General features: G+C 33.6%; 1 protein-coding gene across 2 annotated transcripts; it reads right to left on the bottom strand.

Annotated features, from left to right (window-relative positions):
• Window positions 1–1,717: 1,717 nt before the first annotated feature.
• On the bottom strand, window positions 1,718–3,766 carry LOC7453851 (transcription factor TCP12). 2 transcript variants are annotated; one of them, XM_024586477.2, is made up of 3 exons: window positions 3,646–3,766; window positions 2,135–3,433; window positions 1,718–1,997 (listed from the first exon to the last, which is right to left on the bottom strand). In XM_024586477.2, the coding sequence occupies exons 2-3, from the start codon at window positions 3,263–3,265 to the stop codon at window positions 1,920–1,922; spliced, it is 1,209 nt and encodes a 402-aa protein (XP_024442245.1). In that variant the 5' UTR covers window positions 3,266–3,433; window positions 3,646–3,766; the 3' UTR covers window positions 1,718–1,919. The 2 variants fall into 2 exon arrangements, with proteins under 2 accessions (XP_024442245.1, XP_002322035.2); XM_002321999.4 differs by lacking the exon at window positions 3,646–3,766 and having other exon boundaries at window positions 2,135–3,615.
• Between the last annotated feature and the right edge of the window lie 10,255 nt (window positions 3,767–14,021).

The raw sequence follows: 14,021 nt of genomic DNA, 5'->3' as shown, positions 1-14,021 counted from the left end.
AAAAATTCCACTGAAGCACGAGTTCTTAGTTGATTGGGTTGGGTTCTTTCTTTTCATTTTGTTGCCAATAAATCTAGAATCTTTTAAATTCTGGATATTTGGTTTTTGGTTCGTTGGAACAAGTCTGGGTGTATATTGTTTATTCTTGATACCTTTTCATCTGAATAGAGGTAATTTAGTTAGTTTATGGAATTTTAATTAAAATCCAATTGAATTTCTTTTGTAGCAGGCCTTAATTTGAAGGATGTTTTTAACACAAGGCATACAGTATAATCATTAAAAAATATATAAATATTGCACGGATAATTAACTCTTTTAATTTGGTAGCAATTCATTAGAGAAACTCATGTGGACACCGAGATGCCATTCCCTCAAATATTTACAGCTAGTAGAAATTATTAACCCTTCGAAGGATAAGATAAGGACATGAAACAAATATCATAACCTCTTGGAAGTTTTCCACGTTGGTAACTTTATTTGTTAGTATTTTTTTAATTAATATTAACATTTCTTTTTTCAATAAGTTTCTGATTCGAACCTCTTCTTTATAGAAAAAGAAAAAAAACCCTTTTTTCAGAATCTTAGTTCATAACGTTATTGGATGTGCATTCCATAGATATAAAGTACCTTTTATGTTACTAATTTAACTTAAATTTCGCTAGATCATCTGCGTTGCTTGTGATTAAATCTTTCCACAAAACGGTGATGAAATATTTTTGGAGATCGTTTATTTTCATGTAATATTGTTCATTCGCCAAGTATTAATTTGTGATCACATACGTACAATATATTAGCTCATGTACTACAAAAGTGAATTGTTCCATAGTCACTACAAATCTTAAATCATTTTGCCTGAAAACAAGTGAGCATAAAGGAATATACATTATTACCATATGGTGTCTTGAAAGTAAATTTCCAAGTGAACGATTCATGTATAAATCAACATTTTCTGTTACCTCTCATCAATTTTGGTACCATATATATATATATATGCGCGTGTGATTAAAAGAAGAAAAGTTCTGTTCATATTGACAACCACAAAATAAAGAATATGAACTCTTGAATTGAAATTTTCCTTCATCGCATCTCCTTGATTCCACTAATAGTATAAGAAAGTATCTCAGGGAACTAGCCTATCAAAATCTGGTAGAAACCAATCATAATTTCTATTGCTATGGATTACAGAACTTAATTATTCTGAAATTTAAGAATATCAGAACATTAGTATTGAAATTCAATAGTTCATTAATTTTAATGTTCCAGCACAGGCTCAATTCAAGCTTGTAAGTTACAAAAGAGTTCAAATCCACTGCTTGCACGCAACAAATTTATCAACGGTTGAACTTGCAACCCTTTCGTTTCAACTAATTAAAGATATATGAGATCATAGATGCATGCGTTGAAATTTCTGTATGGGCACCTGATACACTTGAAAGTGGACAGTGAATGACCCTTTCGTCTATTCAATCATTTTTCCTTGAAGGTTTTTTTGTTTTTTTTTTTTTTCGATCCAATCAAGTGGGCTAATTGGACCTAGGAAGTTCTGCAGAGCCTAAGAATTGCATATTAAGAGATAAATAGTAGAGAGCTAACCCTAGAAGAATATAAAAGGACAGAAAAATCTGTGATTTTTTAATATATATGAAGCTCTCTTTTGCAGTTTCAAAGAATATATCCCAGGAGTTATATGCTTACTATATGGAGCTAAGACAAAAGAAACACACAACACTTGATTTCATTAAAAAAATAAAAATTAACTAGTTAACAATCATTGAAAAAACACTTCACAAGAAAATCTCATGATGAGAAGATACAACTTTTATGTTACACTCCAAACAGATAGACAAGCCATACATAGTATTCTTCAAATCTTTGTCCAGTACTTGACACATCAAGGGTGAGAAAGATGAATATCCATGCTAGCACATACCGTCAATGTTGTAGGCCTCATGATCCCATGTTTTGTACAAAGGATATTGAAAGTCTGTGAATTGATTCTGCAACCAATTTTATATATATATAAATATGGTCAGAAATCTGAATAACAGGTGTATCAACTAATTTCAATAGAGTAATTAAGCAAAATCAAACCTAACATCTTGGAAAATAAAGAAATTTCCCTTTTGGAGCTTACCTCTTGAGGAATTCCATTTTTGTGTGGATGATTGGGAAGAGAGGGACTCCACTTGCCCATATTCACCAAGGTTTCATCAATCATCCCCTCACGAGTATCTAATTGCTCTTGCTCTTGCTCTTGATAGAACGGCACTTCAGCTTCAGCCAGTTGGACTTCTAAGGAAGGATTGATATTGTGAGTACCTGATTCTTGATCACCTGTTTCGAATGGACTCCAACAACCTGCGAATTGATTGAATTCATCGTTCACTGCTTCTAATTCACAAAGCTTCGATTCATCGAGGCTTCGACTTCGACTCCGCAACTTTTCTTTCGTTCTCTCCCTTGCCCTCTCCCTTGCCTTCTCCCTTGATTCCTTTGCAAAAGGGTTTAATAGAGCTTTACGTGATGATGAAGCTCTACTAGTCCTCCTCTCTTTCTTGACACATAGTGAGGATTTACCCTTAGAAACACTGCTCACTTTAAGGGTAGAGTCAATATGGATTTCGGACAGCACTTCACACTCAGAAGTAGAAGATGCACTCTTGGTGCCAACACTGCAGCTATAATTCATAACGGGGAAGCCACTAGATAGTTTTTTGATTTCAGTTCTTGCCTGTGTGAGTAACCATTCTACAGTCTTGCTTGCTTTATCAAAGCGTAGCTTGTCTTGCAGATCAAAGAACTCTCTGGCAACCTTTAGCGACAATCTCATCCTCCGATCTCTTGGTCCTTGAGCCGTGTTAATCTTGCTGTGTCGATCTTTCTTAGAAGATCTCTTTCTTGGGATCTGATCAGTGCTGCTGTTGGATTGCTTGTTGCAGATTTCCGTTATCTCAATAACGTCATTTTTGTTGTAATCCACCATGTTATTAACAACAGTACTCTGAGAGGGAGTAGTACTGGTAGCTGCAGTTCTCAAGGGTTGCTGGTGAAGTAAAAGGTCATAGTTTTGCTGGAGAAAAATAGAATGGTCTTCTAATTCTAGCTGATCATAGGCAAAAAAAGGAGAGGGCAAGTGGCAGAAAGATAAAGGAGGAGGCACATATTGTTTGGAATTGGAAATGATATCACTGAAAAAGGGCATGTTATAAGCTTGTTGGTCATTATAGGACATGGGGTCATTGCCATTGTTGCTTAATGGAAACATTTGAGCTTTGTAATTGCACCAAAAAACACCTATCCGCCGTAGAGCTACCCGGTGGACTAGTAGCTTGAGAATGACATGTGCACCAATGTACTCTTGCCTAAACTGCCTCCTGTGGAAAGAGTTCTCCACTTCTCTAGTTCAAGTCCATCCTTTTCAAATTCACTTTATCTGCAAACAATGGAAATCATAAGTGAGAAAGACAGCAATTTGTTACTGTTTCCTTATCTCTTTTTCCCTTTCCCCCCTCTCTCAGTGAGCACCTAGCTAGCTAGCTTGAGAAAGACAGCTGTTGCCACTGTTTAATCGTGTGTGTATGCTTGTTTTATAACAATTATGTTTGGTGAGTTTAGGATAGAGAAAGACAGGGGAAATCCATTTACCTTCCGACTAAGCGTGAGAAAGACATATCACAGCACAAGTACTACATGTCCATGAGGGTGGGGGGGATGTAAGAATGGGAGATAGGGGGAGGGGGAGGGGGGTGGGGATCTAGGTGGGGATTTGAATGATGATCGTGGGAGTTAAGGCATCCCAGGAGAGGGGATTTATGGGAGACAAAGAACCATCTTTTTCTTTAAAATCATTTTTTTTCTTTTGTTTAAAAAGTTGGTGTTTTTTTTGGGCTTAAAAGCATGAAAGGGAAAGAGAGAAAGAAAACAGGCAATGTTGTGGGAAGTGAGTGGACAGGAAACACCTAGTATTGGTGCCACTTCACGTGGTTGCTAGCAGGTGAGATGAGACTTGAACATTGAACTCCCCTTCTTTCAACAGACCAAGGAGTTTGTGTGTGTGCGCTCTTGTGGGAGTGTTGGTTGTCTGTCACAGGACAAGATTCTTATGGTTCATAGTAGTTGTATTTCATTTTTAATCTTCCACGTGGCTAGCTGTGTCTAACCCTAGAATGGAAGGATACTTATTTCCTAAACTCAAAGGGCGTATTATTGTGAGCCTGTCATGAGTCATTAGAGCCAATGCTTGCTTTGACTGTGAATGTATACAGGACATACATGTCGCTTTCATTTAAAAGGGAAACCCCATCAGGCCATCACGCACACTCACTCGTGTCTTTCTATCAAGTCTAAGTCTATGCGAGAATGTTGCTTGTTGGGTTCTTTCCAAACCCATGCGTACTTATTGGTTTAGGAGCTAACTATTATGTGCATCCCGCGTTGCCTTGCGAAAAAAATCCTAAATTAATTTACAATATAAATGAACATATTGTTGTTGTGGATATTTTTTTAATATTATAAAAAAATTAAATAAAAATTAAAAAGATTATATTTATTTTTAATTAAATGAATTTAAAAATTATAAATTAATAAATTAAAAAAAATATTAACACAGATTAAATAGTAATATGATAAGCTGATTTTTATTATAAGAATCAATGAATAGATGCACATGTAAATATTTAATTTGTGATACATGTAATTATATGGGAATAAATATGGATATGCATAAGATAAACAATAATTTAGATTTTGAAAAAACAAAATTCTATTTTCTTATTAATGTTTTTTCTTAGTTAAAAAAATATTTTTTATTAGTAGTATAGTTTATTGAATACAAAATGAAGGTGGTTAAAATAGAAATTCAAAAAAATTCTATTGTTTTGAAATAAGAAGGAAAAGATGTATCTCTTTCATCAAAGCTTCTATTATTATTATTATTATTATTATTATTATACAAAACATGTATTTTTTTTATGAGAAGTATTGTTTTTTAAACTAAAATTCATCATAATCTTAAAAGAAAATTTCAATTAAAAGTCATAATTGATAATTTATACACAAATATATGAATAGTAAATTCAATAAAAAATATATGAAAGTTTTTAAGAAATTAAACATATTAGATTAATATTACCATAAAGATATCTAATATTATTTCAAAACTATGACATAATTAGATAATTATTTAAATATATTATAATAAACTTATTTAAAGTGAATTATATTATAAAATATAAAAAAAGGTGCCATTGAAAAAAAAGCTAGGCTCTTGGGCCGGAAAGATCTACCTATTCGTTCGGTCCAAAATTATATAGCCCAAGCGCACTTAAACGTGGTTGGCCAATCCTAGCATATCTGTTTTTTTTTTTTAAAAAAAAAACGATGGATAAAAATTCATCTGCCTATATATAGCACAAACAATGTGTTATCCACCTACAATGTTTTTTAATTGCTAGTTGTGGCTCTAGTGATCGAAAAATCAAAATTCAAGTTTTTAAACTCTAAAATATCAAATTCCAACCCTTTTTAACAAAAAAACATGAAAAAACATTATATGGACTTCTAAAACCCATTCTTAACCACAAAACACATTTTAATTTGATAAAAAAAAACTCAAAATTAAACCAAATTAAAAATCTTTTCGAGTCTTAATCTATCTTGTCAAGCATTATTGATGGTAGAAACACCCTTATCGAGCTCCATTTTAAAGATGAATCCAATAACATAAAAATTGTAACTATTTGTAGTTGAAATTTAGTCATTCAAGAGCTTTCTATCTCTTTTTATTTTTTCAATGACTTTCTTTTTCTTTTGTAAACATCCAAGGTTGACTGAAATGAGAGAAAACCTTATGGATCAAAGCATCAAAATCCTAAAGAATGGGGATCGAATATGAAAAAAATTAAAACTTGGGGGACCTAGATGAACTTTTTCATGCCTTTTGAATAGTATAAGTTGGAAGGGGTTCTATTTTTTTAAATATCAATTTAATCCTTGTTCTTTTAATTTTTTATTTATTAAAACAGAATAAAACTCAATTTTGTTAATTTAGTTTTCAATTTAACATCAAAATATCGAATGGCATATGGGACACGTGAGAGCATATAATTAAAAATAGATCCTAACATGTAGAACGATTTCAACATAATTTACACTGATAAATTTGAAAAAAAAAAAAATTAATGATACAGTATATATAAAGTGGAAAAAATTTAAGGCATACAAGGAAAAAAAAAGTGGCAATGATGTGAGCAGTGAAATGTAAAAGAAGAAACAATGTATGTACAATAAAAACCTCAAATCTTATAATTTCTTCTATAATAATTATAATTATAATAAAAAAAGAAAGCATACTCTCTCTTTCATAATTCATACAACCATCTCCATCACAAGCACATTGTCAAGGAAGGGTTTTGCTGGTGCTTTGTACTATGTTATCCACTGCTGTGCTTAAAACTATCTTAAGGATACCCTAGCCAATCACCTCTTGCCATAAATACAAAACCCCATATGTCATCTTATTTGGAAATGGTAATGGTCCTATTTAATATAAAACTCTTTTTTCAGGCTTTCATTTCCCCTCCCCTCCCCTCCCCTGTACTGTACTTTCTTTCTTTCTATTTATACATGCCGTTTTCTCCACTTATCCAATAATCGCCTCTCTCTCTCTCTCCCTCTCTCTCTCTCTCTCTCTATAGCTGAGCATGACCTGTATAGACTGGCATAATTAGGAGGACCACATCATATGGAGAGCCAGTTGTTCTAAGGTTGCTATCAAGAAGTTGATAACTATGAATAAAAGGTGATGAATTGTACCATTTTCAAGTGTGGGTGATGAAGAGAGCATAAAACCCTAAAAAGTCTTGCTTAGACTAAGTGCTTTCATTTCCATTGTGAGCTCTCTCTGCCAGTACCAAATTCCATTTGTGGATGAAATCAAAAGGCCTTTTAAAAAAAAATAAAGAAAGAAAGAAACAAAATGTACATTTATACGAGTAATTCTATTATTTCTTGGTTTTTCACTCTTCCCAAGGTTCAATTTGGAATCTATATGTTAGGGGGCCGAACCATTTTCCACGCAAAGCAAAAATTTCGGTGTACTATATTTCTTATGCTGTGGCTTAATATGTCATGATACCTCTAAGAGTAAATCTAATTTTTATATCTTATACTATTATTAAATTTTAGATATATTTCTTTTTTTTCTAATAAAAAAACAATTTTTTTTATATAAAATAATTTTAATAAGAGGTTCATTATCAAAAACTTTAAAAACGAAACATTTCTAAATAAAATAAAAACAAATACTCATTTAATAAATTATCAAATATAAAAGCACAAAACATATGTAGAATATACGAGTTGAGTCAGATTGATCGAGTTTTAAAAATTCCAACCCACTACCTAACTTGTAATATCTATTTTTTAGATTTTTTGACCTATTATCATATATAATATCCAAATTATCCGACTTTAAAAAGTTTAGATAGGGTTAGATAATGTAAATATTATAAATGAACTAGTTTTTTAAACCTCTAATCTTATTGCAATAAAAAAATCTTTGTATTATATGATATCAAGTTACAATATATTTGTAATATTTATAGGACCATCTATAGGTTCATGTTGAATTTTGAGATTTCTTAGATAAAATATATGGGTTTTTTAAAAGTTGTTGTCTTTGTAATAGTTTTATTCCATTTAAAATGCTCACAATAATTTGATCTTTAATGATATGGAAATTAACTAAGATTATATAAATTACTTATTTTTTCATAGAGTTGTAACACGAGAAAAATGTTGTGATGGGAGTTTCTGCTATATTAGGGTAAACTTGCTATGATCACCAAATGATATTTTTATATGGAATGAAAAATAAGGCATGAGTGCATAGTGAATCACCATGGACTCCTTCTCCTCAGTATGTGCTTAATTAAGTTGAATATAGATACATGACGATATTTTAAGGGACCATGAAGAAAAAATCCTTTATATCTTTTGTTGTTTTATAGATATTAAAAAATCCAATGAAGTTGAGGTTTTGACAATTCAAACGTCCAACTTACAAACACCAAACAGTCAAATAAATCTTTCTACAGCACCATTACAATGACGGTAATTTATTTGCTGCACGCAAGGGTCTCGAGAATCTTCTTCTTCTTCTTCTTTCTGTAATACCCATATATCCTCTTTTCTAGAAAAGCATCACATTATAATCTCGATTACAAAAATATAGAGTTTGAATTAAAAATAAACATAGATGCTACAACAGATGTTCAACATATATATAGGTAGAGGAGAGCAAAAGAACATACAGATTTATAAATCTCTACTAAAATTAAGGCATGTTGAATTCTAGATTTGAACCTAATTTTTTTTTTTTTTTTTAAAGGGGGGTTTGAACCTAAGGACTCTTCACTAAAGAGATGGGAAGTCATGATATCATTGAGCTATCTTCAAAGCAAGAATGATCTATTTCAAGTGAGTGCAAGATCTTTTTTTATTTCACCTTTGGTGCGATAAGTCCATAATGTCTAGGTTACGTTCACTAGCTAGCTAGAAATCATGCCATAACAGCATAGCACCCATTACTTACTAAGGTTTTAATATATTTCCCTTTTAATTTGTTTCTATTATTGATCAGAATAGTAGTCTTGGCAGAAGTAAAAATCCTAGTTCGGGCCATATACTCTTGAAAAATGTCTTTCTTCGTGTAAATGATAAGGAACCAGATAGGTTTGTCGAATGCATTATTCAATCTTTCTGTTATGATTTGATTAGATAGCCCATAAAGTCTTTGATTTATATCATTGTAACTATTTTAATTTTTCTTTTCATGCCAATATTGGAGGGGCCCTCGATATGATGCTTCAATATGCAAAATGAATACTTCCAAGAAAATGTTTGCCAAATACAATGAGAAGAAGACGTCGTTTTACTCATGGAGAAGGGTTCAAACGACATTTGTTGATCACAACTTATCCCATTCTATGATGTCAAAAATTGAATTATAATCCTTTACTGCACAGCCATATGCGTATGCCCCCATTTGAATAATTTATATTCAACATTGACACGCCTGCCTTTTGTGAGTGATTAAGGTCGACTAAATGTAACATAGGACACCTTTTGGAGCTTGATCTTTGCTCTCACAGAGAAAATAACAATACCGAACCAACTTTTCTCTAAAAGCTTGACAGTAGTACAGGTGTAGATAATGCAAATAATTGACTCATCGTGCTAAGTTGTGATTGAATATACAAGAAAAAAAACAATTAGAAAAATACATGTCTGTCTGCCTAATTTTTTAATGGAATTTTTCCATGTAATTGTTTTTTGGATTCTATCCAACTATTATGCATTCTATTAATGTTTATTTTCTTCTATCTAACCCTGTTAAATCATATGATACTTGTAAAAAAAAATTATATTGACTAATAAGATCATTATTTGCAAAATAAAACTACATTTATAAAAATAAAAATAAATTAAATAAAAAAATAAAAAATAGAAATTTATAAATAAAAAAAGATGTAAAAAAAAGAAATTGAAAAGATATAATGTAATATAAAAAAAAAATACTAAACTAACAAACCCATTTATATAAAAAAATAAATCATATTTTTTATTATTTTCCAATAAAACTAAATTATCTCCAAAAACTCAATTCAACATAAAAGACTAAATTTCTCATTATTAATTTTACTGGCAACAATATTTTTACAATTATTCCAAAAGAAAAAAAATCAAATAAACAAACTAAAAGAGCCCAGATCATGGATCTAAAGGCAACTTGAATGCTGACATATTTGGATTAATCCAAAAAAAAAATTCAATAAAAAATCAATGTTAAATAATAAAAAAAAAATAAGAGAATAATTTCAGGGATTATAAACTCTTTTTTATTTCCAAATTGTATGATAACATATATTCCTAGACACTTTTAAAAATTAAAAGAAAAAAAAGTAGTCCACAGTATCATTTAATAAATTTAAAATTGTATGTAAACATTTTGAACTCTTTAGCTAATATTGAAAAAATTAAAAAAAATAGGGGTTAGTATGGAGTGCGTTAGAATAGAAAATATTGTATTATTAATGTATTGTCTTATTGTGTGTAGTATGCTACACCGTAACACATGTACTGCTCTAATTATATAAATAGCAAATGTGGCTATCTCATTAGGTTAAGCCTCTTAATTATCACAAACCTTATTTCAACTTGGTACTAGAGTCAATTTATCTTAACATATTTATTCTTCAAACAAAGGCCTCTTTGATTATTTTCTATTACTACTGCTTCAAACAAAATCGTCTGCAACACTACTGCTTCTCTGCAACACTGATTTATTCTTCAAAACGGCAGCCCCTCTACTGCTTCTTTGTAACAAAATCATCTCTTCTGTTTGTTGTCCTTTGCCACTCCTTCATCAGCAACGATATTGCTTCTCTGCAACGCTAATTTTCTGCCTCACGATCAGCGTATTATTACTTGCTCATTGTGCTACTGTATCTACGTTCTTCTGCTGTCTCTTTGCTACTGCTCTAGAGTCAGCTTCTGTTTTTCTACTCATCTTTTACAATATGGATCCTTCGATTTTTGTTGCAGCTGGCACCATTGTCAGCCCTTCTTCTTCCAACACTAATGTCAACGCTTCTTCTCCCAACATCAATGCAATCATGCTTCCCTCTACTGCGACAACAACTGTTATTCCCCTCTTGAATACACAGTAGGTCATCAACCTCAAACTCACCAATTCCAATTATCTATTTTGGCATATGCAGATGAAGCCATATCTGATTGGCCAAGGGGTGTTCTTGTTTGTTGATAGCTCGCATTCTTGCCCTTCTCCGCTTGATCTGTGCAGTCACTCTATTGCCGCCAATGCCAATATTAATTCTGGCCCTTCCTAAGTGTTTCTCACATGGAAACAACAAGATCAACTCATACTCAGTACTTTACTCTCCTCCCTCTCCATTGATGTTCTTCACCTTGTGGTGGAGTGCCCAACTTCGGCAAGTGTTTGGAGCACCTTAGAACGTGCCCTTGCCTCTCCATCCAACTCTAGGATTATGCAATTACATGGCTCTCTCTAGGATCTTTGTCAAGGTGATGATACTGTCCCTCTCTACCTGTAGAAAGTTAAGGGCTTCTTTGACAAACTAGCTACAACGGGCAGACCTATCTCCCTTACTGACTTCAATCTCTATGTTTTTTGGGGCCTTCATAGTGGATTTCGAGATTTGGTTACTAGTCTGTCGACCAAAGCTAAGCCTCTTGCATATTTTGACCATAGTCACTTGTCTACACATGAATTTCTACACAGGAGCTCTCTTCAATCCATTCTGGCTACTGCATCGTTGCTGCCTACACCCTCACACCTTTCCTTTGCATATGCTGCACAATGTGCCTTCGCTGGATTTAATGGCAGTGGCTCCTCTTCTCATTGGGGCAGAGGAAGAAGAGGAGCCTCGAGAGGTAACTCCTATAACAATTACAATCAGTATCCTAGCCAGCCTTACCGTGGGAACAATGAGAGCTCCTCTTGGCAGAACACCAGGAGTTACGGCGGCAACTAGCAGCAGCAGAAACAAGGAGGGCAACACCAGTGGCCTCGACAGATTAGATGCCAACTTTGCAGCAACATTGAACATTCTGCACTTCAATGCTCTCAGCTTGTGCATCATGAGAATCAAGCCTCGGCCAACCTCTCCTTTAGTGATGCTTCAGTAGCAAGTCCTGTCACTTGGTTCCCTGATACAGGTGCGAATCAATATGTTACTCTAGACACTGTCGGTATGACACATGCAGACCCTTATCTTGGTAATGATCAATTGTATGTTGGTAATGGTAAGGGACTTATTATATCTAATACAACTCATAAAATTTTGCATACTCCAAAACAAACCTTTACTCTGTCTAATATTCTACATCTTCCACAAATTAAGAAAAGACTCTTATCTGTTCAACAATTTTGTCGTGAAAATTGTGTCTTTTTTTAGTTTCACTCTTTTTTTTTCTATGTTAAGGATCTCATAACCAAGGCAGTTCTTCTTTTTGGTCAAAGTAAAGATGGCCTCTATATCCTTACCGAGTCCTTTGCCACATGTTTTCCCTAGGCCTTTCTGTCCACCTTTATCGATGTTTGGCATCGTCGCCTTGGTCATCCCAGCTCTTGTGTTCTGAGTCTTTTAGCATCAAATAAAAAATTTGTCTGTACTTCTTATCCTTTAAATTTTCAATGTCAAGCGTGTCCGTTAGGAAAATCATCTCGTCTGTCTTTAGGAAATACGGGTCATAAAACGTCTGCTCCTCTTGAACTTGTTTTTAGTGATGTGTGGGGCCCTGCTCCTATTTTATCTTCGGATGGTTTTTGTTATTTTGTTATTTTTGTGGATGCGCATACGAAATTTATCTGGTTTTATCCTCTTGTCCTCAAATCTGATGTCTTCAATGTGTTTCATCAATTTCAAGTCTTCGTCAAATGACAATTTTCTCGAAAAATTAAATCTGTTCAAACTGACTAGGGTGATGAATATCATAAATTAAATTCATTCTTTAAAACCATTGGTATTCATCATCGGCTCATATGCCCACATATGCATGAACAGAATGACACTGTTGAGTGTCATCATCGTCATATTATTGAATTGGTCTTACTCTTCTTGGTCATTGTAAGGCACCTTTAAAATTTTGGACTTATGCTTTTAAAACCTCTGTTTATCTCATTAATCGTATGCCCACACTGATTTTGCACAACAAATCTCCTTTTGAATGTCTGCTTCATCAACCACTTAATTATGATTTTTTATGTACTTTTGGATGTCTATGTTTTCCCTTCCTTCGACCTTATAATGATCATAAGTTAGACTATTGCTCTATTCCATGTGTGTTCTTAGGCTATAGTTCATCTCATCTAGAATATCGTTGTCTTGACTTATCGTCTAAGCATCTCTACATCTCCCGTCGTGTTCGATTTCATGAACATGTGTTTTCATTTCTCGAGTCTACCCATCTCCCTCCACTCATTAGCCATACCATCCACCTACCACTGTCACACACCTTCCCTCATTCACCATCTTTCAATCTACCACACCATTAGACACACAACCCGTATCCTTTAACCCCGTTGTCCCCTTATCACCATCTGCCTTCATATCTGTTGATCATTTTATAGGTACAGGGTCTGTAACGCCGGTGTTGTTTGTGTCAGCATCTTCTCCAGCTGCTGTCTCTCCAGCACGATCATCCAACTCTTCCTCTCCATCCAGATCATCTGTCGTGTCTTCACCAGGTCGGGACCTCTGTGTTGATCTGTCCAGTTATACTCTTCTGCGGCAACCATCTCCTATCAGACCCCTGCTCCTCTAGCACAACGACAACACCCCATGGTGCTGCGTCCCAAACATAACCGGACTACTAACATCACTTCAGTCACTGCTTCTTCCTCACAACCTCTAGCATCACGGGTAATGTCTCCCTCCACTCTCGAACCTCTTACTTTTAAGGAGGTTCTCTTCAAGTACAGTTAAGCAATTAACTTCGTTTTCTTTTTGCTTTAGGTAATTTTCTTTGTCGCACGTCACCCGCGCGACGTCTGTTGGTGATTTTGCATTAGTTGCTTGATTTGTTCTTAGGAGTCGCCACCTAGTATTTAATTAAGGGATACTAGGAAACCCGGGTGTACTGGTCTTGTCAGAGATTCACAGGTAAGGGATTGGTTGTAGTTATGGAAGATATTAACACCCCTAACACACCCTACTTGAGGTAAGCTGCTTCGTGGCTTTGATATGTTAAAGAAGTCATAAAATTTTTGTCTTTTCATAGAATATTAGGAATACGACTTACGTATAAGTTCGTAATCCTTTATCATGAGCAAATCAAAATATTAAATTCTTTTTTTGCCTTTGCGATTTTATCATAAAATAAAATAAAATAAAATAAAAACATCCATAAAACAAATACAAACACACACATTCACTTTTACTATATTTTTTTCTTTTTTTTACATACACACTACAAAT

Source organism: Populus trichocarpa, chromosome 15 (assembly GCF_000002775.5).
Source record: "Populus trichocarpa isolate Nisqually-1 chromosome 15, P.trichocarpa_v4.1, whole genome shotgun sequence".
NCBI classification, from domain to species: Eukaryota; Viridiplantae; Streptophyta; class Magnoliopsida; order Malpighiales; family Salicaceae; genus Populus; species Populus trichocarpa.
Note: the sequence above shows the minus strand (reverse complement) of the source record. Positions and strands in the feature narration are given on the sequence as shown.